The following is a 27,873-nucleotide window of genomic DNA, read 5'->3' as shown; positions in this document are numbered from 1 at the left end:
CTTTAAAGTATTTCCCCCGGGGTTGGGGATTTAGCTCAGTGGTAGAGCGCTTGCCTAGCAAACGAAAGGCCCTGGGTTCGGTTCCCAGCTCTGAAAAAAAAAAAAAAAAAAAGCAGAGAGCAATAAAGTATTTCCCCCTCCTATAATTCAAACAAAAAACTTTCCAGTAGAGCAATTTAAGTGGCTTGGGTTTTATGTAACTATTTCAGTGTGGTAGATGAGGAAAAGAAAGCATTATTAAATAAGTATCTCATTAAAGGAAGCAGATCTCATCCGTAGCCTGCTGTACAACAGAAGTCTCCTTTAAATCAGGCTGTATTAGAGGAACCAGAAATTATTTCTTCTCCCAGATCATTTTTTTTCTCTTATGATTGATTGTTGTTGGTGTCCTGTGATTTAAAAGAGGCCACGGGAGCTGTCAACGCTGTCTCTCCTCTAGGGTCATTTCCTAGTCCTGCAGATCTAGAGAAACAACAGAAAAATCATTTAGATTCTGATAAACTGATTGTGGTACTTGTAAGGCTGGTGTTACATTTATTTAGAAACCCAAGAAGAGTTGCCTCCAAGTCCGATAACCTGAGTTCAGGTCCCATAACCCACGTGGTAGAGAGAAGCCAGCTTCCACAGGTTGTTCTCTGACGTGTGTGTGTGTGTGTGTGTGTGTGTGTGTGTGTGTGTGTGTGTGTGTGTGTGTGTGTGTGTCAGTGTGTCATGTACACACACATAAATAAAATCAACACAAAAAGAAAAACCCAGATGTTTGGGGTTGTAGATTTGCTTCACTTTCTAGAATATTTGCCTAGTGTGTACACAGTCCTGGCTTCCATCACAAGCACTAAATAGGCCAGCAGGATGTCACATGGCTGTAATCTCAGCTCTGAGGATGTGGAGGTAAAAGGATCAGGTTCAAGTCAACCTGGAATACATGGGACTTTGTATAAAAAATAATAATACATAAAGAAGTGGTAAGAATGACAAAAAAGAAATAGAATGAGGAGGAGGAGGAGTACCATTTCCTAAGTCCCAGTATCCAGGCAGTGTGAGCTGTGGGAGAGTGGGAAAGTAGAGAGGAGCAAGAATTACACAAGAAGAAATGTTCCCAGCATGGGAAGAGCCAGGTGTGGTGTGGTCGCTTACCATCCCGACACTTGGAAGGGTGGCATCAGGAGTGGAAGATTATCCTCGGAGTGCAGGAAATTCTAGCTGGAGGAGGGATCCAGGAAGGACGTGGGAGGGATTGGGGGCTTTCTTTTGGGGAGAGAATACATTCTGAATTAAGTGTTGGTAAGAGTTAATGGAACACTGAGACTACACTAACAAGCCACGGAATCATACAGTTTAAGGTGGTAAACGGTGGGCCAGGGAGATGACTTAATAATGCTTGCTTGTTTCATGGTTTTTTGCCACTCAAATCATCTTCTGAGAACTGTTCATTCCATTATCCTGTTTAACTGATTGGATCTTTTGATTCCTTGCTATTTAGTTTTTTGAGTTGTATTACTACTCTGTCTGATGTATAGCTAGCCATATGTATATGTTTCTTCCCATTCCGTAGACCATCTCCTCTTCATTTGATCGTGCCCCTTGCAGTGGAGAAATGTTTAAATTTCATGGGTCTTGTTAGTTATTGGCATTCTTTCCTGAGTGGCTGAAATCCTACTCAGAAAATCCTTTTTCTGATTTTCCTCTTAACAGTTTCAGATCCTACAGAAAGGTCTTTGGTCTCTGTGGAATTGCTTTTTGTACAGGGTGAGAAATAAGAACTGAGTTCTACTATGTGTAGATGCCTAGGTTCCTCTTATTATTTGTTGAAGATTGTTTTTTTTCCCTCTAACGTAATTTTGACATCTTTGCAAAGTAAAATAAAATAAAAAGTAAAGCCGGGTATGGTGGCAGATGCCTTTAATCCCAGCACTTGGGAGGCAGAGGCAAGTGGATCTCTGTGAGTTTGAGGCCAGCCTGGTCTAGAGTGAGTTCCAGGACAGCTAGGGCTACACAAAAAAAAAAAAAAAAAAAAAAAAAACAATAATAAAATAAAACAAAACATACATTCTACAGATTTTGTTTTGCTTTATGTGTATGGGGACTTTGTGTGTATCATGTCCAATCACCACATGCATGCAGTGCCTGTGGGGCCCAGAAGTGGGCGTCCGATCCTCTGGAACGAGAGTTACTGACAGTGCTGAGCTACCAGATGGGTGCGTGGACTCGAACCCAGGCCCCCTGGTAGGGCAGCTGGTGCTCTTATCACTGAACCCTCTCTCCATCCCCAAACCCTCAGATTCAGGTCATAAGAAGATGTCTTTTTTCACCAGGTTTGCAGAAACCATAAGTTCAGAACCTGCTTTTTCAAGGCCTGTGTTTCTTATAGGCCGCCTGTACATTGAAACATCAGTGACTCGGCTCTCCCACACCATCCTCTTCTCCTCATCTGTAGTAACCAGGATAAATTATGGTCCTTCTGTGCCATCGAGTGTCATTCACCTTCAAAGGAGGGAGGATGTCCTTTGTGTATTGGTGGGAAGTGGACTGTAAATGATCGCCAGGGAGGCTTAGGACCATATGGCAGATGAGAGTGTCCTCCTGAAAGTTGTCCTCTGGGTTCCACATAAAACACTATGGTGTGTGCAAGTGTATGCACACACTTCACACAATAAGTTAGATAAGTAAATGGAATAAAAAAATTTAACCTTTTTAAAGCTTGGGTGAAAGGGTCTGTGAGGAACAGGTAGGTAATATTTGACTGTTATCTTCTCGCTCATTTTAAAATATGTCTCCATATGTTTCTCTCTCTCTCTCTCTCTCTCTCTCTCTCTCTCTCTCTCGATTTATTGTGTGTGTGTGTGTGTGTATGTGTGTGTGTGTGTGTGTGTGCGCGCGTGCACGCACATCTGTATGTGTGTGAAGACACTGGGTGCCTGCCAAGGCCAGAAGGGGTCATTAGATCCTTTGGACCTGGAGTTACAGATGTTTATTAGGAATTGAACTCTGGTTCTCATGATTGAGCAGCAAGGACTCAACCTCTGGGCCGCCTCTCTAGCCCACGGTGAGCATAAGTAGTAGAAAAAGGCAGGAGATTTATTGTGCCTTTGCTTCGGCTTCTGCTTACCGCAGTCAACCTTGTAGACTGTCTCTGGCTTGTGCCTCAGGTTGTTAGAAAAGCCAGCGGAACTGCAAGATTCTCTGTACAGTTGAGGTCACTGTGACAGTTCTGTTCTCAGCGTCATACTCTTCTGGCCCTTGTATTCATCTTGTTGTTTTAAAGGAGTTTGTTGGGATTTAAGAGGGGAGGAGGGTCTTGGATGGATACAGTGCTATAAAGGGCTGGCAGGTGCTACACACACTGCGGGGAGCCCAGTTCTGGGCTTTTCTAGAGGACCATGAGGGAACTGATAACCCAGTACTTCTGTTCTACATAGGTTCTTGAAAAGCCTTAATAATTAGTAAAGCTCTCAGTGTCTCCTGACTTCAATAAAGCTTCAGTGTCGGCCACTGAAGGGAAACATGTGCCCAAGTGCTTTCTCCAGGGCTGGGGCAGTCCACATAGCAGAGGAGTTAGAAGTGCAGCCCAGAAGCCTTGTCATGGTCACACCTTTCTCTAACCACCACAACTTCCTTCCTTAAGCATAGTCAGCTTGTGTGTGAGAAGAACAGTGTTCGAGGTTATAATCAGTGTGGAGCAAAGGCTTTGAAGTGCTTCCTTTCTTGTCTTCTTTTGGTTTTAAAGCCCCACCACTGTGGTTTGTAGCAATCTCAATAGCCTTTCAGGGCTTCCCTTCTTGATTCCTGTTTGACAGAGGCATGTCCCTTGTAGCCATCTCCTGTGGGTTTTTTTTTTTTTTTTCTTTTTTTCGGAGCTGGGGACCGAACCCAGGGCCTTGTGCTTGCCAGGCAAGCGCTCTACCACTGTGCTAAATCCCCAACCCCTCCTGTGGGTTTTTTTATTCCTGGAGCAAACACAGCATGTATCTGAAAGAGGCAGCCGTCAAAGATTTAACTTTTTAGAATTAGCTTGTGCTTAGGCAGTGGGATGAGTATAATGTTGTAACTTTCCTTAGAGGCAGTTTTCCTTTTGTGGGGTGGGGCATTGAGACTGTCTTCACTGCAGTGCAGGCTAACCTGGATCTCCCAACCTTTCCCCAGTGCTGAGTATGTACATACAGATAGACACCATCTATGATTCAGACTTCTAAATATAAGCAAGTTGAAATATTCCTTTTCTTTTTTTTAAATTATTGGTATGTACATACATATGTGTGAGCATACATGCCACAGCATGCACGGAGGTCAGGGATGGTAGAATCAGTTCTCTCTGTCCAACTTTGTGTGGGTTCTAGGGATCAAATTCAGGGTGCTACTTTGCATAGCAAGTGAGCCATCTCACCAGCCCCTATTTGATCTTTAAATCTGAGGCATTGATCTCTCTCTCTCTCTCGTGTTGACCCAGTAGCCATGTGGGTACCTCTCTTGCTAATCAAGAAATATTATTAAGAAAATAAGTAGGCAGGGAAAGATAGGAAATGTTTACTGGAGGTATTTTGGTATATGCATACATATCTGTATATATAATTTGACTGCATAAGACAACCCAGTGTTTTAAATAAAAATTGATAGACTTTATAAAAGAAGATAGATAACTAAGTACACAAAACTATGTTCCTCATAAAGAGATTTCAAGGAAGTGAGAGTCACCCTCCATGTTACTTGATGAAATGAGGAACACTGAATGTTGGCATGGACACAGAACTTACCGGAAGTGCTTAGGAGAGTTTGGAGAACTACTGGGCATTGTCGTTGGTTTAATGTGCACCCACTGCACACTAGCAAGTCTGCTTCTGTTTTTATTCAAAAGAAGTGAGAATGTGTGGAGTTTAGAGACTTCATGCAACCATTTTGTTTTATTTACACTGTTTTATCCCTAATAGTGTAAAAGTGCAAACAGCCCAGGTGTCCCGGGATGGGAGGATGGATTAGCAGAGGTGATACCGAGGACTGTTCACTAGTACACGTCAAACCCGAGTCTGAGGAGCACTGTGCTGGTAAGGACAGCAATCGCACAAGGGTAGATACCACACTGCCCTATCTCTTTGTAGTTCAAGATGAGGTGGCACGTATGAGAGGAGTCAGAACAGTGATTACTGGACATAGGAAAGTATCAGAGAACTTTCCAGAATGGAAGTGTTCTCTGGTAGACTGAGGGCCAGTGTTTTACTATGCATAATACATCTCAGTATGGGGGTGGGAGGAATAGAGTGTGGGAAAAGATTCAAGATCCATCGCCCTTCTGCCATGCCATGAGTGCCTGACTCTAAGGTACAGTCCGCTTGGCCTCCATTGGAACAAGACAGGCACAAAGACTACACAGTACTGCTCCTTTGACATTTCTTTTTTTTTTTTTTTTTTTTTTTTGGTTCTTTTTTTCGGAGCTGGGGACCGAACCCAGGGCCTTGCACTTCCTAGGTAAGCACTCTACCACTGAGCTAAATCCCCAGCCCCACAGCCAGTGCTCTTTTTTTTTTTTTTTTTTTTTTTTTTTTTTGGTTCTTTTTTTTTCGGAGCTGGGGACCGAACCCAGGGCCTTGCGCTTCCTAGGTAAGCGCTCTACCACTGAGCTAAATCCCCAGCCCCACCTTTGACATTTCTGAGGTGGAGTTTCACTATGGAGCTAAGGCTGGCTTTGGATTGATCATCATCCTGCCTCAGCCTCCTAAATGCTGGCACTACAGGAGTGAACCATCACATCAGTGGTGAGTTTGCTTTGTTTTGTTTTGTTTTTTTCCCAAGCTCCTGTCTCCTGGAGCAACCCTCACAGCTGCAGAGTGGTGCTACAGCATCGCCCACAGAAGTAGCCCTGGTCAACAAGACCAGCTTTGTGTTTTAAGAGCTGGAATTTGTTTCATTTTTTTTCCTGGAGATTAGATAGCCCGCCTAGAGCCTTCAAAATAAGAGCAAAAGTGTGCTACTTGGATGCAGTGTACTTGGAGAAGAGCTGATTAGTTGTAGAGGGAGGGTCATTGTCACAGACAATTAACTCTTCGTGCTCTGGTTATCAGTTATCCAGCATCCAGTCATCTACTAAGAAGTGGGATTCTGAGAAACCTTTTCTGTCAGGTACTAAAAGAATATTCTAGCTTCTCACCGGTCTTCATTCCAGCACTGTACTCAATGAGAGTTTTAATGGAGAAAGAGCAATAAGTTAAGTGAATTTTGCCTAAAGAGGGGATTCAAAGCCAGATACAGAAGATGAGCTATCCATTCTGGCCACTCCTGAATCTTATTTTATTTATTTTATTTATATGAGTACACTGTAGCTATCTTCAGACACACCAGAAGAGGGCATCGGATCCCATTCCAGATGGTTGTGAGTCACCATGTGGTTGCTGGGAATTGAACTCAGGACCTCTGGAAGAGCAGTCAGTGCTCTTAACCACTGAGCCATCTCTCCAGCCCCACTCCTGAATCTTAAGTCTATACATTCATTGTTTTCTAAACCTGCCTCTTTTTAGTAACCACACCCAGTTACGGCCAAATCAGCTTCTGTCTAGGCTTTAATGTTTGGGTAACTACTTGTGCTTCAGCAAAGAAAGCAAAAGTATGCTCAAATGCTGGTCCTCACCCCCAGTGTATTCCTAGTAATGTGTAGAGGCTGTTGCCTTCCTCCTAAAGGATGCTTTAGGGACCTAGTGGGGTCCCTTTTGACAGTGTTTCTATTTGTATGCACACATATGAAGGTAAAAGGACAACTTGTGGGGTCAGTTTTCTCCTACTACGTGGAGTCTAGGAATGAAACACAGGTGATCAGGCTTGGCAGCCTTCACCCACACAGCCATCTTGTGGGGTGGTTCTTAGACAGAATTCTAAGGAACACTAAACAATATTTAGCAGCGTTGGAGGGAGAAGCAGGCAGCAGAAGTTCTTGGTATTCTATTTATCATGCAGTGTTAGGAGCCAGAGCTCCCAAGAACAGGAACCTGGGTACACTGTGTCCCTGGCTTCAGCATGGCTGCTGGCACGGAGGAAGGAGTGCTGGGCATTGTGAATGAGCACATGGACTAATTGAGAGGTGACACACACAGATGCCGGGAAAACAGCCCCATCTGGGACCTTTGATGCCATGGAGGGACTTGCAGATCCGTAAGCATGGTGTTCAGTAAGAGCAAGCAGGGTGCAGAGGACTGCAGCAGGAGAGGAGGAAAGGACAGCCTCACGGTGGGAAGATGAGGAAGACACATGGGGCAGACTCCCTGGATTTTCCGCTTTAGGTGGATGTTAAATTGAATTCACATAGGCCTGGCATATGCTACACAATTGAGTCACACTGCAACTTTTCCCCCAAAAGGAGGCTTTAAGGTTAATCAAAATTTGCTATCAAATTTTTTTTTTAAGTTTTTTGTTGTTGTTTAATATAGGTTAGGGTCTTACTATGTAGTCCTGGCTAGCCTGGAACTCTATGAATAGTCTGGGCTAGCCTTAGAGAGAACTGTTACCTGTCTCTGCATTTTGGGTGCTAGAATTGAAAGTCTGTGCCATGAACTCTATCATATCCCAGTGAGAGTGTGAGTGAGTGTGTCCGTGTGTGTGTGCGCGCGCGCGCGCGTGTGGTGTGTGTGCGTGTGTGTGTGTGTGTGTGTGTGTTTTCTACCATATTTTAAAATAATATGCTTCTGTAGTTCTGCTTGTTAGAAGTTTTACATATTCTGTTATTTTCCTCTAGTTTTTAAGAAGCTCCAACTTGGCTGGACGTAGCTCATTGGGTAGAACTCATGTTTAGCATGCAGAAGGCCCTGGATTCTGTTTTCAAGGTAGAAAACCTAAGCAGCTGCCTGCCCTCCCATGTGAGGCAAGGAGGTTAGGAATTCTTGCACCAGCTTTCACCCTCAGCACCTTTTCTTCATAGCAGTCATTGTGTGTGTGTTGCTCAGTACCTAAAGGGTGTGGACTCTATGTTTTTCACAAATAATGTATGTTTTATTATTTGGTTGATTGTCTGTGTTTCAGTTTCTTCCATGCTCCATCAAAGCTTAAAATCTGCCTGAAGAATCTACTATATTATATACTTATTGTCTTATATTCTCCTAAGTTGGATTTTTTTTTTTATGATGGAGTAACAAAGTCAAGTCCTCACAAATGCTAGGCACCTATTCTGATCAAGCCATAATCCTAGCCTGCGTTCTATAATCTACCCATCTTTCTCCAGTCCTTCCTAGTCCCGTCTCAAGTCTTTCCTCCTCAGTTCTTTGCTCTTTGGTCTGTCAGTCTTCTGTGCAGCTTTTTCTAGGGCTGCCTTTTACCCTTTTGTGGACCTTTCCTATTCCCCTGCCTGTAACTCCCTCCTTTTAGGTTTATTTTCTGGGTTGTGATAAGCCTCATCTTTTAGTGCCTTCCTGAGGAACAGACTTGGGAGAGGTTAAGTGTGTGGAATGACTGGTCTGCCTTCACTTCACTGCTCATCCATCCCTGCAGGTGAGAAGTGCCTTCAGGATGGCGGGAGGACTGCTCTGCCAGCCGTTAGGCTTCCAGTGTCCAGGACTGCTCTTGAGAGTGCAGAACTATTTAGAGTTTGGGGGTCTTTGTGTCTGACCTCACTTCACCCCTCCTCCTCTGAAAGTTTCTATGGTCCTCTTGTTTGTTTTTGAGACAGGGTTTTTCTGTGTAGCTTGCCTAGCCTTTAGGTCATGGTAATTCTCCATGATCGATCTGCCAAGGACTAAATCACAGATCTGAGCCATCGTACCTGGATCTTAGGAAGTTTTCTAGTCTTCTTTTTGTCTCTGAGGCCCGTAGTGGGCACTAGGAACCCCACCAGTGAGAAACACCAGTTTCCTTTTGCACCTCTTCTAGCTAGTGTCACTCACTGCCTTTCATGTTCTGCTGTGCACACAGCTCAAGTCCCCAGGAAATAGGAAGCTAGTGTCTGCATGAGTCTCACTTTGGTGTGGCTGGGCATAGCTGGAGGGAGGGCTCCATTGCCTGCAGCTATCTTTTGCCTGTAGCGAATCTGCAGTTGTGTGAGTGTTGAGTTAGCTAACTGCTCCGATGATGTTCATGTTCATCAAGTTAGATAGAACTTTATTATGTTCACCAAGTTAGATAGAACTTTATTATGTTCATCAAGTTAGATATAACTTTGAAAATAGCCCTGCTTCCCAAAGACCGGAGTATACAGTGTTGGGGACAGAATGCTTACCTAGTGTCCTGTTGCTAGCAACACATCCTTGTACATATGCCCACATACAACACTAACCCCCAAAACGCATACACAAGCCCTACTGCCCCTCCAAAAACACACACCAGAAAAAGTAGCTCAGCTGTGTCATCAAAGTGAAGAAAGCCTGCACAATAGGAAGTCTTCAGTTGGTTTTATGATTGTTTTTACAGAGTTCCATTTTCACATAAAATTTCTTTCACTTTCTGTAAATTCTGTCCTAGAAGAAGGAAGAAGATTCATCAGCCTTCCTTTCTACTCTTCCTCTGTGGTTCTTGTCATATATGGGATTGTGACTAAGTATCTAGGATTAGAGTTTATGACAAGTAATACAACATTCTGCAGACCTCAGGAAGGTACAGGCCAGCTACAGTAAGTTCCAAGCTGCTGACAACTGTGTAAGAATGTCTGTCATATGTGACAGTAAACAGTTTTCCTCTGCATATTCAAAGCCCACAGCTGCACTGGGAGTGGCTAGGGAAGGGCAGTCACGAAGACCCTAACCCGTGCAGTTTTCTTAAATGCATTTCACTTAGGAGAGTTTATGCATGATATACAAAATTGATATTTCCCAAGATTCATACATTCTTTTAACAAATATTTATGGAGTGTATAGCAGGACCAGGAAGTGTGCCAAGTATTTAGGTCACATCTGAACAAAGCTCACTGGGGACTAGCACATTCGTGTAGTGTTTGTCTCTGGAGCCTAACAGTATAGCTTTGATCCTCGGCAGTGGGCTGGGCAAAGAGAAGTTGGTTCAGCTCTCGTGGAATTTCCATTTCTAGAGGGAGATACAAAGAAAGTATGCAGTAAATACATACTGCGTAAGCAAGTATGTACTGCATAAGTATACGTGAATCGTAGGCACTGCAGGAAAGAGGTAGTGTGTGGGGAATACAGAAGATGAGGAGGGGTGGTGGAGCAGGAGCGTGAGTGTGACAGCTGAGTGTTAACTGGCCGGCCAGTGTTCTCTCCAGCAGAGACTTCGGGAGGCGAAGAAGCTGACCAAAAGGATATGAGAGAGAGGAGCCTAGGTTGAAGAAGTGGCTAGAGACTTGGCCCATGTGGGCTATTTCCTGAAGTAGAGGTCAAGGCAACAAGATGGGTTAGCTAAGATGTGGAGGGTTTCAGGTAGAGCATATCTCGTGTATCCCCTTGGAGACTGCAGTGGGCAGTTGGGTGTGTAAGACTAAGTTAGAGAAAATAGTCCAGACTGAAGTCAGAACACTTGTGTGTCATGAGAGCATTATAGTACCAGTGCCTTAGAAGTAACACATCCAGTAAGTGAATGTTAGGAAAAATGTCCAAAAGGTGACTCTTAGAAGCTCCCAAAGATCTTCAGAGAAACTGAAATTACCAATCAGATCAAGGCTACATAGAAAGCTGTTCTGGGAATTGGGGAGTTTTGACGCAATAGATAGACTTTTCTTGGTTTGAAATTCAAGGTTTTTTCTGGGGGTGTGGTGGGTGAAATGTACCTTGCTGCCAGACATGACTTACCTTCCCAACAGCAGAACAGGCAGCTCTTAGACCCCAAGTCCACTACTGTCCCTAGCAGTAACAGTTTAAACCTGGGGACCACAGGGACCCTCATCATTCAACTGTGCTTTCTGCTCTTCCAGGGCCAAAGTTTGGTACCTAGCGTTCATACCAGGTTCACAACTACCTTAACCCCAATTCCGTGGGATCCAAAACTCCTTTTAGAGCCCTCAAAACCTACTCAAAATGTGGACAAATACACATACATAAAAATAAATATTTAAAAGTTTTAAATTTGTATGTGTATGGATTTTAGAGTGCACTTGTTTGGGACACATGGAGACATCTGGAAAACCGTATTTTCTGTAGTGTGCCGAGCACTGTGGCATTCTCCACTGTGCAGATGCTCTGACCTTTGACCTCTGTTCCACTGCTTCTGTCACATTTCTTCTGCCCTTCTAATGAGACACTGCTTTCCTCTCTTCTTTCCTCACCTCTTCAATCCCGGTCCTGCTCAGCTGCACTTCCCGTGTGCAGTTTTTAAAGAAAGGAACTGCCTGTTTGCATATTTGTCTCCTGTGACTGAGTTAAAGGAGAAGAACTCTGTCTCCAGTGGCCACCAGGGGGTTTGGCTCACTGAAGGCATTCCATAGATAAGAGTTTATCAGTGTCGTATTTCTGGCTTAGTTATTAATTATCATCCTTCAATGTGGTTATCATTACTCTCATTTTACTAATTGATTACTTGAGATTCAGAGAACTTAACTTGTCCAGATTACAAATAAATGTTTAGTAATTACAGGGTAGGGTAAATAATTCTCTTCATTGGTTGCAAAACCTTAGTAACCAGTGTTTTTCAAAGATCCAAGGTAGTATTGGTAACACCTAGAACTTTGCTACACAAATACTTCTCAGGCATTGTGCTATCCTACCCATACTCACTATGAGAATTTTTGTGGTAATGGCAAAGTATTCTAAAATTAGATTATGGTAATATATTGAAAACCATTGTGCTGACCATGGTGGTACACTCCTTTAATCGCAGTACTTTGAAGACAGGGACAGGCAGATCTCTGAGTTCAAGAACAGCCAGGGACACCACATCTTGAACCTTCCCCCACGTCACCCCCTTCAAAAAACAAAAACAAAAAAAAAACCCCACATTGAATTATATGCCTTATGTGGGTGGACTCTGTATTCTCTGAGAATATGAATTGTTTCAGAGCATAAGGATAGTAGCGTATACTTGGATGATGTCCGTCATTTTCATTCCCAGGAGAACTTTGTTGAGTGGTTGCGGCTAAGCTTGGGTTGGGTTCTGGTTTTCTTGAGGGCCCACGTTGAGCTGTGACAGTCAGTGGTCATGCTCAGTCTCCTTCCTGTCTGGACTGTGAGAACATTCATGGCAGAATTACTAGCCCAGCCTCAGGGTGACAGGGGGGCAGATAGCACAAAGCCACTGGTCCCCCAGGAAAGAGGAGCAGCCATACACTCCTTTAAGGTGTGCGGAAGCTTTGTACTGAGAAACCATGAGAGCCACACTCATCAAGGGAGTTTGGCACCACGTTCCCCAGAGCATGTGGCCAGTTCATGGGGACAAACAGCAAACTCTTCTCTTTTTCTTTCTCATCTGTTTGTTTGTTGTTTGTTTGTTTGTTTGTTTGTTTGTTTGTTTTCAAGACAGGGTTTCTCTGTGTGGCCTTGGCCATCCTAGAATTTTCTCTGTCAACCAGGCTGACCTGAGTAAGCGGCCATGTTGGAGATCCACAAGGCATGTGCTGCTACTGCAGGGTCAGTCACACTCGAATCTTACAGCAGCCTCTTAGTTGGCTTAGTTGTCTGGTGGGTCTGCTAGCTTTGTTTCATGGCCTGTCAGCCAGTGACAGCCTGCGATTGTCATCCCCTTTGGAGATGTTTTGACCATGAACACAAAAGCAGGTGCACTGAGGGGCCTGGATGCAAATGGGAGGCAGCATCATTTAGCGTAGGATTTGTGCATTGGAGAACCTTCTAATTTGTATATGAGAAAGCTGCTTTAACATCTAATGATCAGTCAGAGGCTGTGTTTAACCATTTTCTCTTGCCTTAAAGATGGGAATTTGGGGCTGGGGGGGTCACTGATGGCAATGAGTAAAAATCTCCCACCTGTTAAAGAAGCAATATTGTGGTTTACAGATAGCCTGGCTATGGGTACCATCTATGAAAACCACTTCTGAGTTCAACAGAGAGGGAAAGGGGAGTGAAGGGGAGAAAGAATTTTCTCCCGCTGATCCCAAGCAACATGAGATTATTTCTTTGTTAAAAATCCTTTGCATTTTCTTAGCAGAGTGAAGCGGGATTCCAGCTACCTTCCAGGAATCACTTGCATAATAGATCTTTGCTTCTCAGGGATCCCTTAGATTCTGGATTAGCAGGGGTGGCATGACAAGGCAAAAACTGTTGTGGAACATTCTGAGGAGAGACGGAACTGCCCTGAGAGGTAGAAGGATAGGTCGAGGTAAACATTGCATTTTCCAGTGAGGTTTTAGCAGGATGTGGCTTCTCTGAGACTAGAGACACTGACTGTTCTGGCAGCTGAGTAAGCGGCCATGTTGGAGATGCTGACCAAAAAGGAGTTTCGGAGTTGGGCCCCATAGGAGGAGGGCTAGGGGCTTCCTCATCTAATAAAAGGACATCTCTCCGTGGTAGTAGTTCACACCTTAAGTCCCAGCACTCCGGAGGTAGAACCAACTGATTTCCGTGAGTTTAAGAGTAACCTGGTCTACAGAGGGAGTGCCAGGGTGGTCGGGGCGACACAGAGCAACGCTGTCTCACAAACACAAACCGTATCTCACATTCCTCCCCAGACTGAATGCTGCTGTAGGAGAGCCCCATCTCCTCACTTGGAATTTCACATAATATTTAGTGGTAGTCAAAAGTTTAGCAAAGGGGTTGGGGATTTAGCTCAGTGGTAGAGCGCTTGCCTAGCAAGCGCAAGGCCCTGGGTTCGGTCCCCAGCTCCAAAAAAACAAAAAAGTTTAGCAAAGGCTTGGTGAAATGTCTGCAAAGTGTATGTGAGCCAGGTCGTGTAAGTCCATTTAGTACCGTGTGCTTAGTGTGCCTCCTGGTCCTGATAAGGGGCAGACCAGCCGGTTTAACTGGGGTGCCTATGGTATGGGACTGAGGGAATTGTTTCTGCACTGATGGAGACTACCACATGTCCTGACGTTTAAACATGACCTCAACCTTGGAGATGCCTGTGAATTCTAAATTTATCTTAAGTTGACATCTGGGTTTTTCCTTGTTTTTACTGAGGATCACATGTAGTTCATGCTGCCTCAAGCTGCCTTTATAGATGGATTTGAAGTTGAACTCCTACTCCTCTCTTGCCTCAGTACCCCAAACCCTGAATTATGGGCATGCACCACTAAACCTGTCTTTTAAAATGTTGACCAGTGGTTGGTTGTTCGGTATTCTCTTTGTTTTGAGACAGGGTTTCATGTGTCCCATGCTGAGCTCAGACTCAATGTAGCTGAAAATGACCTTGAATTTCTGCTCCTCCTGCATCCCCTTCCTGAGTGCTGAGCTGGCATGCTTAGTTTCCTTGACACTGCAACTGAAACCTCGGGCGGGCTCTCTGCATCCTAGGAAATGCTAGGCCAATGCCGCATCAGTGGGCTGTGTCTCAGCCTCCGCAGGGTTCGTTTGTTGTAAGGAGACAGGGTTGGGGGAGGAAGGGATGCTGAAAGTTCTGGAAAAAGCAGAACACCAGGGCTTAGGAAATATGCCAAGTCTTCACTCAGCAGATAGACAAACAGCCCATCATTGAGACACGTAAGTCTCCTGCTTTGCTTCTCACCCTGGCTAGTTCAGAAAGATGTCTTCAGCCATATTGTCCTAACAGGAGTATAATTGTGTGAGCATATAGCTCTGTCCCTCAGACCAGCACGTGCCTGACCTTCATGGGCTTGGCAGGGTCAGAGCAGAAAGCTAGGCACTGTTCTCCTTCAGAGAGATCCTTACCTTTTAAATGGCAGATTCCGAGTCTGCCTGGGCTCCCCTTAGCTTTGTTGTTTGGAGTGGTTGGCAGCCCATATGGAATCAGTATCTGGAAAATGAGCTTCGTCTTCCTCCACTGAGTTCTCAGGGCTGTACATAAAGCAAAATGTCAGCACGGTTTTTCTTAGAAGCTGTGTTTAATAATTTGTTTAAAATTCCATCTCAGAAGTGTAAATGGTCTGTTGTGTTGGTCAATAAGTCATTCAACCTAATGTGATAATACAAAGGAAAGCAACAGCTGTTTGCAGCTCAGGGACAAAACATCCTCCCCTCTCTGTGCATGATCCTCTTCCATTAAACTGGATATTCCCTCTCAACGTCCTCACCTCTCCCTTCCTTCCTTACTGCCAGGAAGCAGTGGCGTGCCTTTCCCTGTTTACCATGAGGCTCCCCTACCTCACCTTGGGATGACTCCCGGAAGGAAGCTGCTGGAAGGGCTGTGGAATTACCTTTCCCTGGGAATAAGTAAACTAACTGCACTGGAATGGAACTGGACAAGGGAAACTTAGGAGTCGGATGTCCTAGATGTCTGAGAGTCAGAGACTCTGCCTTCCCACCAGCTTCTCATCATTGACCCCTCATGGTTTACACATCTAAGTGCATTTCTCGTGTGTTGGCCTGGGAGGCCCTGTCCTTACTGCTGTACTGTTGAGACCAGGACTCTGTAGTAACCTCAGAATCCTTTGCCATGTCTTTAGTGTTGCTCTCCTGAGTTTCAGAATTTCTCCTGCAGGAGCTCATCATCCTGGAGGTCTTGTGTCCGCTAATCCTTCTAATAGGATCCTGCACTGTTCATTGTACCACGTCTGTATTTAGACATGGCTGGGCTTACAAAATGAGGTTCTAGAAGAAATAAGCAACCAGGACTAGCTGGGCTGCTGAGAACATTAATTCTCAACAGAGGGAGGCCGTGTAGCTATAGTCATCCCTGACCATGGGACCCACACTGTGTCTTCACTGTTCTGACCTCAGGTCATACACCACTGAGAGGGTGCAGCAGCAGATCAGCCTCACAGTAGCAAGCTCAGCAAAAATGTGTAACCTCAATCTGTCCCCGAGAGACAGATAAACCCAGTGAGCTACAGTCTATGAGACAGCCAGAGTAGACTCTTAAAAATTAGTAATGACACCAAGGCCAGGAGGCAGAAGACTGTTGGAGATGAAAGTTTAAAAGGAGATTAAGACTCCTCCAAATGTGCTGTGCTGGGATGTGTATGACCAGGGACTGTCGCTGATGAAAATTCAGAGGTTGCCCTGTTAAAGCTTTTGTCAGCATTGTTTCTTCAGTATAAATGAGGCGTTGAGTTTGTAGGAGTCTTAGGTGCAAACTCAAGTATTGAGAGGTGCTGTGGTATAACGATTGTTCCTTTAAAATAGCACCATACTCTCCCCCAGAGCAAAGTGTGCTTCCAAAGGTATGTGTGGTAAATGTGAACTGGTGAGTCTCAGTGAGGCTTATTCAGATAACCACAGTATCTCTCGCTTTGACACTTTCAAATTGGAACGTTTTCTACTATTTCTCATGACCTTTCTAAATTATCTTCATATTGCTATAAAAACAAGTGGTGGTGTCGGGGTGAAGGGCAACCACCACAAACCGCTGACTAACCCTGTTCCTGTTTCTTCCTTCTAAGAGCGAGCCAAGCCCAGCCCAGCCCTCCTTAGCATCTCCGAGCGCGGTCAGGGAAGTGTGACTAGAGACTGAAGACCATTTCCCTCACTAGTGTCATTATAAACCAGGTGCCAGAAGCCGCTTGTGTCTTTGGTTGGCCGTCTGGCTGTCTGACGAGCTGGCTGGCTTACTTCTTGAACAGGATCTCGCTATGTAGTCTTAGCTGGACCAGAACTCACTAGTAGACCAGGCTAGCCTTGAACTCATGGAGACCTGCCTGCCTCTACCTTATAAGTGCTGGAATCAAAGACATGTGCCACCATGTCTGGCCTGAAAGCCTGATTGACCACATAATTCAATTTTAAGGTACTTTTGGGAATCTGAGTAACATTTTTACTTTAAAAATAGCTTTTATTTCCTTTTATTTTCCCCGAATGATGAGAAATTAATTAGGCACATAAGTTCAGCGTGTAGAGAAATGGTTATATTATCTGGAATAGCTTTCCTGAGGGAGACTGTCCCCATTGAGAGTAGTGTTGCTGACTTTGCATCTGGAAGCACAGTTTTAGAACCAGAATCTGGAAAGTGAGCCGTGTCTTCCAACAGCTCCCGTGGAACACTCCAGGGGAAATTCCATTATCCCAGAAAGGAATCCTGCACCCCTTTTCTGCTATTAGTCAGCTTTCATTGCTGTGGCATACCTGAGAAAAATAGCCTCAGGAAGGAAAAGTTTATTAGCTAAAAAATTGTTTTACATTTATGTATTTTGTGTGTGTGCTCAGGGGTGGTAGATCTGTTCCTTCTTTCCACTGTCTAGGTTCAGGGATCAAATAGCAAACTCCTTATCTTCTGAACCACCTTGCTGGCCCTTTATCTATTTAATTTTGAAGTTATGTATTTTCCATAGTGGTTTTTTTTTTTAAAGATTTATTCATTTATTATATATCAGTACACTGTAGCTGTCTTCAGACACACCAGAAGAGGGCATCAGATCTCATTACAGATGGTTGTGAGCCACCATATGGTTGCTGGGATTTGAACTCAGGACCTTTGGAAGAGCAGTCAGTACTCTTAACCACTGAGCCATCTCTCCAGCCCTTCCATAGTGGTTTTAAAAGTTCAGTCAGTGGTCAGCTTTGAGATATGTGACACCAACACTTTTAGTTATCTATTGCTGGGGGGAAAGGGCTTATTTCCTATATACTTCTATAACTCAGTTATCATCCAAGGGAGTCAAGGGAGGAAGTTAGGCAGTGACCTGGAGACCTGGAGGTGGGAACTGGGGCAGAAGCCGTGGTGTACTACTCACTGGCTTGCTCCTGCTTTCTTATACCATCCAGGATCACCAGCCTAGGGATGGCACTTCCCACAATGAGCAGGGCCCTCCCACATCAACCATCAATCTAGCCATACAACAGGCTTGCCCACACAGCAGTCTGGTGGGGACAGTTATTTCCTAGTGAAAGTTCCCTCTTCCAAAAGGACTCTGACTTGCGTCAGGTTGACATCTTAGCCAGCACACTGGCAGAAAGGCATGGTGGGACAAGCTCTTCACCTCAGTAGCCAGAAAGTAGAGAGAAAAGGAAAGGTCCAGGGACAAAAATACACCCTGAGAAGACATGCCTGAAGCTAGATGTGGTAGCACACGTCTGTAATTCCAGCACACAGAGGCTGAGCAGGAGGAACATAAATTTGAGTCCAGACTACGTAACATAGCAAGTCTGTATCAGGTTTTAAAAGTAAAGGAGGAGTACGCCTCCAGTGACCCTCTTCCTCTCACCAGGCACTGTTTCCTGGTAGCTCTTACAGCTTTGAGCAGATTGATCCGTTCCTAGGCTAGTGATCCACTTACCTGCCAACAGCACCAGTCTGGAATCCAAGTCTTTTTAGTACTTGAGCCTTGGGGGAACAGGGTGTGGAGAGTTCCTATCCCAGCCATAGCAGCTGCCATTGACTGACTCCAGCTCTCCAGCTCCTTCCATTTCCCTCTGTCGTGGAAATTCTTAACCTCGTAGTATTTCTAGTCTGCACGGATTTGCCTGCTCTGGACATTTCATGTACATGGCATCATGTCATCTGCAGTCTCATGACTTTTTCTTTCTTTTAATGTAGTGTTTCCATGGATCGTCCATGTTGAAGCATGTACTTAGGGATTCCCTCCCTCCTGTTTTGCCTCCTTTTCTCCCTCTTGTCCCACATCTAATGTATCTGTAGGAGAAGGTGACCTTAACCATCTGAGCCCTGCTAGGATCATAGGTGTGGGCCACAGTTCCCAGTCTCTGGTTACTTGACTTGAATGTGTCAAATCAGTTAGGGTTTGGTTAGAGGCAGATTCAGCAACTCAGCTTTGAAGCTAAAATCGACGTCTATTTTATATATTTCAAGCATTTGCATGCAAACAGAAACACTAGCTTAGTGGAATCCTGATTTCTAAAGAATCAGGGCGTGCTCTGTCATAAGCTTGCTCAGAGGTAGGGACAGCAGGAAGGTGATATACCATTCCTTACAGCTCACACTCTTGCTGGGAAAGCGTACCCATTGGCTTTTTGTCTTTGCTTCTTCTTCTTCTTCTTCTTTTTTTTTTTTTTTTTAGAAAAGAGTCTCACTGTGTAGCCCAGGCTGGCAGGTTCTGCCTTGGCTACTCAGTGCTGAACACAGAGCATTCCATCCCCTGGATTATCCTTCTGTATTAAATATGTGAACCAGGTATGACAAGCGCTGTGTGTGCCAAGAAAGAAGCAAAAAGGGCGCGCCCAGTCTCCTAACACTTGGTCAAACTGAGATTCCCTCCAAAAGCTCTACACTAGGCAAGTTAGTAAGCACAAGTAATAGACCACGCTGTAGACGCAAACCCACTGAGTTGGTTGGTCTCAGAGATCAGCTGAGGACTCCTCTGCACAGAGGAGAGGGCAGTAACTGTCTCCTGGGGTGTGGTGAGAGCCCAGCAGGCCAGTCACACTGGTGTCACTTGACAACATGGTCTCTTTTGTATTGAGAGTCCACAGCAGGACAGATCAGACCTCTACACTTAGCACATGGAAAGGAGCTCGGAGCATTGTTTTTGGAAGAGAAGTTCAGGACTTTTGCCATCAAAATAATCACATATTTTAAAAATCTGAAGCTAGCCTGGACTGCATTGTGAGACCCTTTCTCAGGGAGAAAACCCATCTGAAGTCAAACCACAGCAGCAAATGCCCTTGGATTATCACAGGACAGGCTATGTGAGGAGCGCTGTGCTAGTGAAAAGGTGTCCTCACTGTTCGCTGGCAGGGGCTACTCTTTCCCTGTGTTCTGTCAGCCCAGTAATGTGGAGGGAGGGCTCTGGGGGGCCTGAACCCACCAGGTTCTTTAGGACTTCCTCCTGAATTTCTGCTTTCCAACTCAGTGGTGAGGTGCGAGGGTCTGGAGATGTGTGACGGGCTTCGGTCAGTCCTTTCCTTGAGTGCTCTGCCCTGAAGCTGGGCTTTGAGGACGTGGGTTAACGGGTGGGTGGTGAAATCAGCCGGGGACTGGATTGTACTTTTCATTCTTACAGACTTCAGCTAAATCTAGGAAACCAGCAGCCCCAAGCCCGCAACAGGGAATTCTCAGCCTGAGTTGCCTCACATTCGTACAAGGTGTCAGACCTGTGCATGGCCCTGGGCAGTAGTTCATGTGTGTGCCCCTCCCTTGTAAACAGACGACAGACACTAAGGAAAACGTAAATCTCTGCCAGGAGTCTTGTTGCAGATGACTTGCGTGTTAGTGGTTCTGCCAGTTTTGATATGAGAGGTGTAGACTTGAGCCCAACTCTGTATATTGCTGTATGAGGAAATGTCACTGGTGTTCCCAAACACGGCCCCGTGCTTGATGGTTCAGGTTTGGGATTAATTTTCCTAATCTGTCATTTCAAGCATGCTATTCAGTCTTTCTGTTGTGAGGGGGAAATTTTGTTTGAGTAACTGTGCTATCAAATCTGGGACTTGGTCAATTGAAAATCCAACACTCTTTCACTGTGAGTAAGCTTTTTTCTTCCCTGTGGGTGAGACAGACTGAGTAAAGCAGCAGGGTGTGGTGGCTCACGCCTTTAATCCTAGCACAGGCAGGTAGATCTCTTTGGTTCCAGTCAGCTCCAGACTGGCCGAGGCTGCACAGTGAGACCATCTCAATAGAAAAAGGGAAGGCAGCGCAAGGCCCTGGGTTCGGTCCCCAGCTCCGAAAAAAAGAACCAAAAAAAAAAAAAAAAAAAAAAGAAAAAGGGAAGGCATGGATCCCGCCGCACACAGTGAATTCCGAATAACAGGGAAAGTAGACGCTTCTCCCAACTGAGCAGTCGTAGAAATTGGAGTGTGCATGCAGCTACGGGGTTTGTGTCCCTTACTGTGAGGTCAAGCACAGCCACTGGTGAAGAGTCCACCACTGTGGACTGTGGCGGGTTACTTTCTCCTAAAATGGAGTCTGGTTATCTCGGGTCTGAATAACATTAAACAGCCCCAGCGATTCCTCCTTTGGGGGCTTTACTAAATGGTCACCGTTTGTCTATTTGTTTCCCCTTTTGCTCATTTCTTTCTCACCGTCGCCAACGATCAGGCCTTATGGCTTTTCTGTGTTCCTAGTCCTCAGCAGTGTGGAGCTGCTTGACGGTCTGGTGCCTTCTGACAATCCCACTGGCAGGTCTGCCTGCCTCTTCATTAGGGCCCCTCTTCAGTTCTTTCCAGGTCTCTTAGAAGCAGACAGGAGGCCCAGGGCTTCACAGGGCACAGAGCAAAGCAGAACATGGAACACATATGTCCTTAATGGGACATTTACCACCTAGTTGCAATGAACTCTGTCCTGGTTACAGAAGGTCAATACTATCGCACACAAAGGACCAGGGTCCCTTACATAGGTACATGCAATGCGTTTGGTCTAATTTAGAATTATCTTTTTTTTTTTTTTCTTTTTTTCGGAGCTGGGGACCGAACCCAGGGCCTTGCGCTTCCTAGGTAAGCGCTCTACCACTGAGCTAAATCCCCAGCCCCTAGAATTATCTTAAGCACAACAAAATTGCTCACAAAAAAACGCTCAAACAGCTTCTCACCTTGGAGATTACTCCAGTCCTGAGGTCCTATTTTGTCCTGGTCTGTATTTTCTGCTGTTTTGACCTTCGTTGTATTTTGCTTAACCTCTCTGAACTTCGCTTATTTATCCAGCTCATCACAAGGACAGTGATGCCTGCCTAGCCATTCAGAATTGATCTTAGCGAGTCCATTGTATTAAGGGGTGTGACCTAGACAGGGATGCTAACATCCTCTGGACCAGTGTCACTAGAGTGAGAATATACCACTCCCAAGTCTTATGTCTGGTGTGGGCACTGACCTGTTGGCCAAGGACACAGGTAGCCGGTGGCCCATGGCTTCATGATGAGTTAGAATGATACCAGGTCAGCTCAGAGACACTGCCCTCGGCACTAACCTGGGAAGACCACTACTAACTATACTCACAGTAACTTGCATTAACTACAACAGGCCACACTCAAGTCAGATGGGCAGAGGCAGAGAAAGTACCACAAGAGTAAGCATGGCATTGTTAGCAGGCACTGCTTCAGTGTCTCAGCTCTCGCCTGTCTCTGTGAAGCAGAAAGGAACCTCTGATTTCTTCCAGCAGACAGCTCATTTACTTTCCTAAAGCCAAAAGCAGGCTGGCAAGATGGCTTGGTGGGCAAAGGCCCTTGGCACCCAACAACACAAGCCTGTAAGTCTGGTAATGATTATCAGATAGAGGGAGAGAAACAAGGCCACAAAGTTGTCCTCTGGGCCGCACATTCCTGCCCCCAACCCATAAAAGATAGGGTGTTTGTTTGTTTAGTCCATGTTCTTTCTATGCTTTCTTCCCCTGCTGTCATCTTCTTACAAACTCTAGCTGCCTCTCTTCTCTTATCTCATTCATGTAGCATTGACTGGAAGCATTTGACCTGCCAAGACTTGAATTTGGCATTTGGGGTTCTCCCAGAGCCCGTGATAGATAGCATCACCAGCAAGCAGGGCACAGGCTGTACAGTCTCTGCTTTCGGGATGTTCTCCACCTCCTGGGAAAATCGGCCCCAGATTACGGGAGTTGAAAGGCAGTTGCCTTTAAAAGGCCCTTTTCCAGTGCTGTGACTCCTTGCTCATATGTACTGGGAACTGTCTTAGTCTGTGGAAGAGTCCCCTGGGGCTTCAAAGCACAAACGAGGACAGTGATTCACAGTGGCCAACAGTTAACTGCACCCTTGACCCTGTGCCGGATGCTGTTTTGGCCTTTTGCATGGACAGTTCCTCACTGCCCAAGAGTGAGCATTCAGTACAGATTGAGAAACCAGGCCATGCCCTTGAACAGCTAGCCCTGAGTCACTGGGGCAGAGCTGGAATTCGAGCCTCTGCGTGCGTGTGTGTGATTGCAAGGCCTTGCCTGAACCTCACCATTCTCCGCCCTCCCTGCAAGCAGAGACCTGCCACACAGCACAAGGAGGTCCAGGGTGAGGGCTTCCTGTCAGCTGTACAGCTGAGCAGTCATGTATGTTAGGTAGGAGGCATATTAGGACAATAGCTACCTATGGTTGCCACACAGCAAAGAAAATATCCTAGGTAAAGCATGGTTTCTATTGAGACACAAGCTTCAATCTGGTATCTTCCTGTCCATCAAAAATTGTAAAAAAAAAAAAAAAAAAAACACTGTTAATGTAAAAATCAGAGTTCTCATATTCATTTTTCTTCCATAGGATAAAAAGAACAAGTGGGATGAGCAGCCTTTTAGGGAAAATTGGAGCCAAGAAACAGAAAATGAGCACCCTTGAGAAATCCAAATTGGACTGGGAGAGCTTCAAGGAGGAAGAAGGGATTGGTGAAGAGCTGGCCATCCATAACCGAGGGAAAGAGGGGTAAGAGGTCCTCTGTAGCCTGAGGGCTCTGCAGCAGTCTGTTTAAGCAAATAGGGCCTTCCATGCTTCAGTTCCTGGCGAAGCTCTGTTCCAAGATGCGGCGATCCCACCCGTCAGCAGCAGTGTTCCCAGGACTGTTTGTTAGTGAGTTACAGCGTCAGTGAACGTAAGTCGCTTGGTTTATTCACAAGACAGGGTCTGGCTCACCGTGACTGGCTTGTCCTAATCTGGATTACTTGGCCTTCAGCTAATCTGGCCTAGTTCAAGTGCCAGGACACTGTCACATTATCATGAAGGGTTTGGTGCTAGTTTGTTCCACTGTGTTCCTGTAGTCCTAAACATGGCACCGTTCGCTGTAGCCTGTATGATCCGTAAGAGGCCATTGCTGTACCATTTCCTACCACTCAGGAACACAAGGATATTCCACAAGTCAAAAGTGATCTTTTCCTTGTTAATGTTTATTTTCTTTTGATTTCCCTGTGGGGTTGTTGAGAAAGGATCTCACTCTATAACCTACTCCAGCCTCACAGTCAAGGTAATCCTCCTGTCTCAGTCCTCCAAGTTCTAGGATCACTGGTAAGAGCCACCACATCCAGCTCTCGAGCATGGGGAATTTGTTTGTTTTGTTTTGGGTGAGTAGACAAAAATGGGGCTCATTAAGTGTTTAGGGAATGCAAAAGAACATAAAGAAACATAAGGCCCATGGCTACAGGTCAGCATTTCTCACCCCTGAGGTAGTGCTTGGGCTTTTATATGGTCCGGCCTCTCATCAACCCTGCCCTCACTGTAGCAGTTATCTCAGAACATTGGGATAATCTTACACCTTCCCTCCAGACGTGCAGGTCTTATGAGATAATGCAGAGTGTATGTACTACTTACAGGGATGTGATGTGCACAGAGCACTTTGAGAAACACCCACAAGAAGGCCTACACAATAAGTACGTGCCATTCAAGTTGTTCATTAGCCTAAATTAGCCTTTAATCTCAGCATTTGGGAGGCAGGAGTAGATCGATCTCTGAGTTTGAGGCCAGCCTGGTCCAGACTAGCCAGATGAGACCCTGTTTCAAAAAAAAAAAAAAAAAAAAAAAAAAAATCAAAACAAACAGGCGGGTAGGTAAATAAATAAATAAACAAATAAATGCACATCCTGAGTTATAATAAGAACAAGTGGAGGGGCTAATTTAGGGGTTATATTTCTTTCTCTTGAGGTAAAGTTTTGCTGTGCAGCCCCAAGCTAGCCCTTGCCTCAGCCTCCTGAGTGCTGAGTGAGATTATAGGCAAGCATATCACACCCAGCTCTTACTAGTCTGTAACTGTATTGAGCCAACCTGGGAGCATTTGGTTTCCCTTTTTTGTTGTTTGTTTGGTTGGTTTGGTTCTTTTACATTTATTTATGAAGAGGGTGGCACATGACGGGTTTCAGGCCATTCCTCACATAGTGGGTCCCAGAGATTGAACTTAGGTCACCAGGCTTGGCAGCAAGCATCTTTACACATTGAGCCATTTCACTGGCCCTGGGAGTATATATTTCTAAATATGTCTTAATGTTATTTAAATCAACCTGGATGCTATCTAATACGTTTTACTTTTTAAAAACAAGATCATGAGGCTGCTTAACCACTTGGATCCAGGTCAGACTGTTTAAGGTATCCAATTTTACACAGGGATCTGAAATAGCAGAAGGGCCAGAGTGTACTACCCTGGATTGCCTCTCTTGAGTATTGATCATGTGGGTTGAAAGCATTCACTGTGTTCAAGCAAATCGAGGTCTTACAAAAGTAAGGGGGTGCTGTTAGAGATGAGGGAGTGTTAATAAAATACAGTGGAAAAGAAAAGATTTAAAGTGAGAGCATTAAAAAAAAGATTTAAAAGACCTACACACGGGCTGGAAAGCTGATGGCTCAGCTCAGTAAGTCGTTAATAGCACTGGCTGGTCTTCCAGAACACCTGGTTCAATTCTCAGCTCCCACATGGCAGCTTTCAACAATCTGTAACTCCAATCTCGGGATCTGATGGCTTTTCAGGCCTCCACTGGCACCCAGCATACGTGGTGCCCAGGTAATGTTAAGCCCAATCTGCTAGACCCCAAGACCACCAAGGACTCAGCATCCAATGCAAACACTAGAGCAACAGGACAGGAGAATGGCTGTGGTGAGGCTCAGGCTCCAGGGTATCAGGGTTTATAAAGAAAAAAACCACAAGTGGGGATGTCCGTGCCTTGGCCTTAGGCATTTGGGAAAGAGTTGTAGGGGTAGGATTGGCCAAACCACCAAGGGGTCTTTCTAAATTTAAAAAAAGGAACAACAGAATTGGGTATTGATTTTCGGGCTAATTGATCAGCTACAAGTGCAGGTGCAGTTGATTTGGTTGGGAATGTACATCTTGTGGTTGTTCTTTGAACTGGGACATACATCCCTGTACCTGGGTGTGTGTGTGTGTGTGTGTGTGTGTGTGTGTGTGTGTGTGTGTGTGTGTGTGTGTGTGTGTGTGTGTGTGTGTGTGTAAAGGACTGGAGGGCTATGACTACTGCCAGTTTCCTCTTTCATTGTTCTTTGAACTGGGACTTCCCTGTACCCAGTAGGGTGGGGAACTGGAGGGCAGTGACAACCATCAATTTCCTCTTTCAATATACATTTAAGCAAAACACATAACATAATAATAAAACAATTAAAGTTGTCTACTTCGGAGAAAGCTGAGATGGGTGTAGTGGGTGTAGCTCTTTTGGTCGAGCACTTGCCTATTGGGCATGAAGCACCGGGTTCAATCCCAGCACCATATAAACTGGACTCGGTAGGGCGTACCTGTAATGCCAACACTTGGAGGTGGAAACAGAAGGATCAGAAGTTCAAGACCATCCTTAGGGAGTTCTAGGCTAACCTGGGAACAGTAAGAAAAATAGGATGGATAGGTTTGGGGTTTTGTTTCAAGGCTTGTTTTCTTTTTAATTATGTGTATGTGTGCCTGTGGGTATGTGCACATTTTTCAGATCCTCTGGAACTGGAAGTACAGGCAGTCGTGAGCCACCCAGTGTGGGTAGGAGCAGAATTTGGGTCCTTAACAGTAGCAATACTGGCTTAGCCATCACACCAACATTCAGGATGGTAGATTTAAGACTACATTTATCGGATTATTCACATTTTTATTAAACGTGAATAAGCTGAATGTTCCGATTAAAGGTCAGAAGTTGACAGATGAAACTTTGTTTTAAAACATTGATGTAGAATGAAGGAATGTTGAAAATACAAAGGTTAGAAAAAGATGAATTATGCAAGTAGTAACCAAAAGAAAATGGATAACACTGACATTCATATTAGACAAAGTAGATTTTAAGACGAACATAACCAGTTATTAAAAAGGCAGGCTCTTCGTGTGAGAGCCTGAGAGGTGTGGATAGTTAACCTGGAAGGCACCACTTACTGTAACCAGCTAGGATTCTTAGAGTTAGTCATGTCTATAATCACAGTAATGTTCATGATTCAGTTCCTTTTAACTTTATTCCCGGAGAACTGCAGATGCATACGAACAATAGGAACACCATCCAAGACAAGAAACTGAGGGCTCCAAGGTCTGTCAGCAGTGTTAGAGTGAAGTCAGATATCATCTGTCTACACTGCGGCTACTACTGTCTAGCAATGAGAGTGGACATAGATAAATCAGAAGAGCACACAGTGTGGGAGGCAGGCTGTGACTCTACTTAAATGAGATCAAAGCAGGCAAAACCAGTAGATCAGTTTCTGTCAGAATCAAAAATAGCAATAGCAACAAACAGAGGTTAATGGAAATACAAAAAAAAAAAGGGTGGGGGTGGGGCTGGAGAGATGGCTCAGTGGTTAAGAACACCGACTGCTCTTCCAGAGGTCCTGAGTTCAATTCCCAGCAACCATGTGATGGCTCACAGCCATCTGTAATGGGATCATATAAGTAGGACCAGAGCCTGCAACTGTAGCTTAGCTCCTGGGAATCTGATACCTTCCTTTGACTTCCATGAGTGTGTGCGTACGCACGCACGCGCGCGCACACACACACACACACACACACACACACACAATTAAAAATAAGGTAAATCATGATCCAGGCTAAGGAAACACATCCTTTTCTCTTTTTTTGAATTATTGTTTTCCAGACAGGGTTTTTCTATGTGACCCTGGCTGTCCTTGAATTATATCTGTAAACCTGGCTGACTTCGAACTCAGAGATCCACCTTTCTCTGCATCCTGTGTGCTAGTATTAAAAGCCTGTGCCGGGGCTGGGGATTTAGCTCAGTGGTAGAGCGCTTACCTAGGAAGCGCAAGGCCCTGGGTTCGGTCCCCAGCTCCGAAAAAAAGAACCAAAAAAAAAAAAAGGCCTGTGCCACCACACCACTAACCTACTATCTCTGTTAGGATTTTATTGTTATGAAGAGACACCATGACCACGGCAACTCTTATAAAAGAAGGCATTTAATTGGGGCTGACTTACGGTTCCAGAAGTTTAGTCCATTTTCATCATGACAGGAAGCATGGAGGCATCCGGGCAGACATGGTGCTGGAGGAGCTGAGAGGTCCACATCTTGATCCACAGGTAGCAGAAGGAGACTGTCTCTCACAGTAGGCTTAGTTTGAGCATATATAATCTCACAGCTCACCTCCACAGTGACACACTTTCTCCAACAAGACCACAC

The 27,873-nt window shown here is 45.0% G+C and overlaps 1 protein-coding gene and 1 long non-coding RNA gene across 10 annotated transcripts in view; one reads left to right on the top strand and one right to left on the bottom strand.

Moving 5' to 3' along the window:
- Window positions 1-27,873, top strand: part of Cfdp1 (chromatin remodeling protein CFDP1) — an 88,296-nt gene that overhangs the window by 53,159 nt on the left and 7,264 nt on the right. The window contains 1 exon segment of the mRNA NM_199378.5: window positions 23,054-23,212. Within this exon segment, the coding sequence (NP_955410.1) occupies window positions 23,054-23,212 (159 nt within the window).
- On the bottom strand, window positions 176-27,873 carry LOC134483372 (uncharacterized). Of its 9 annotated transcripts, XR_015644162.1 has the most exons (5): window positions 27,672-27,760; window positions 24,092-24,271; window positions 14,688-14,813; window positions 9,292-9,425; window positions 176-462 (listed from the first exon to the last, which is right to left on the bottom strand). It is a non-coding gene; the product is annotated as an uncharacterized LOC134483372 (long non-coding RNA). The 9 variants fall into 9 exon arrangements; XR_015644157.1 differs by lacking the exon at window positions 9,292-9,425; XR_015644158.1 differs by lacking the exon at window positions 176-462 and having other exon boundaries at window positions 9,051-9,987.

This window comes from Rattus norvegicus, chromosome 19, assembly GCF_021556685.1.
Source record: "Rattus norvegicus strain SHRSP/BbbUtx chromosome 19, alternate assembly SHRSP_T2T, whole genome shotgun sequence".
In the NCBI taxonomy this organism is placed as follows: Eukaryota; Metazoa; Chordata; class Mammalia; order Rodentia; family Muridae; genus Rattus; species Rattus norvegicus.
This window is presented reverse-complemented; position numbering and strand designations above follow the sequence as displayed.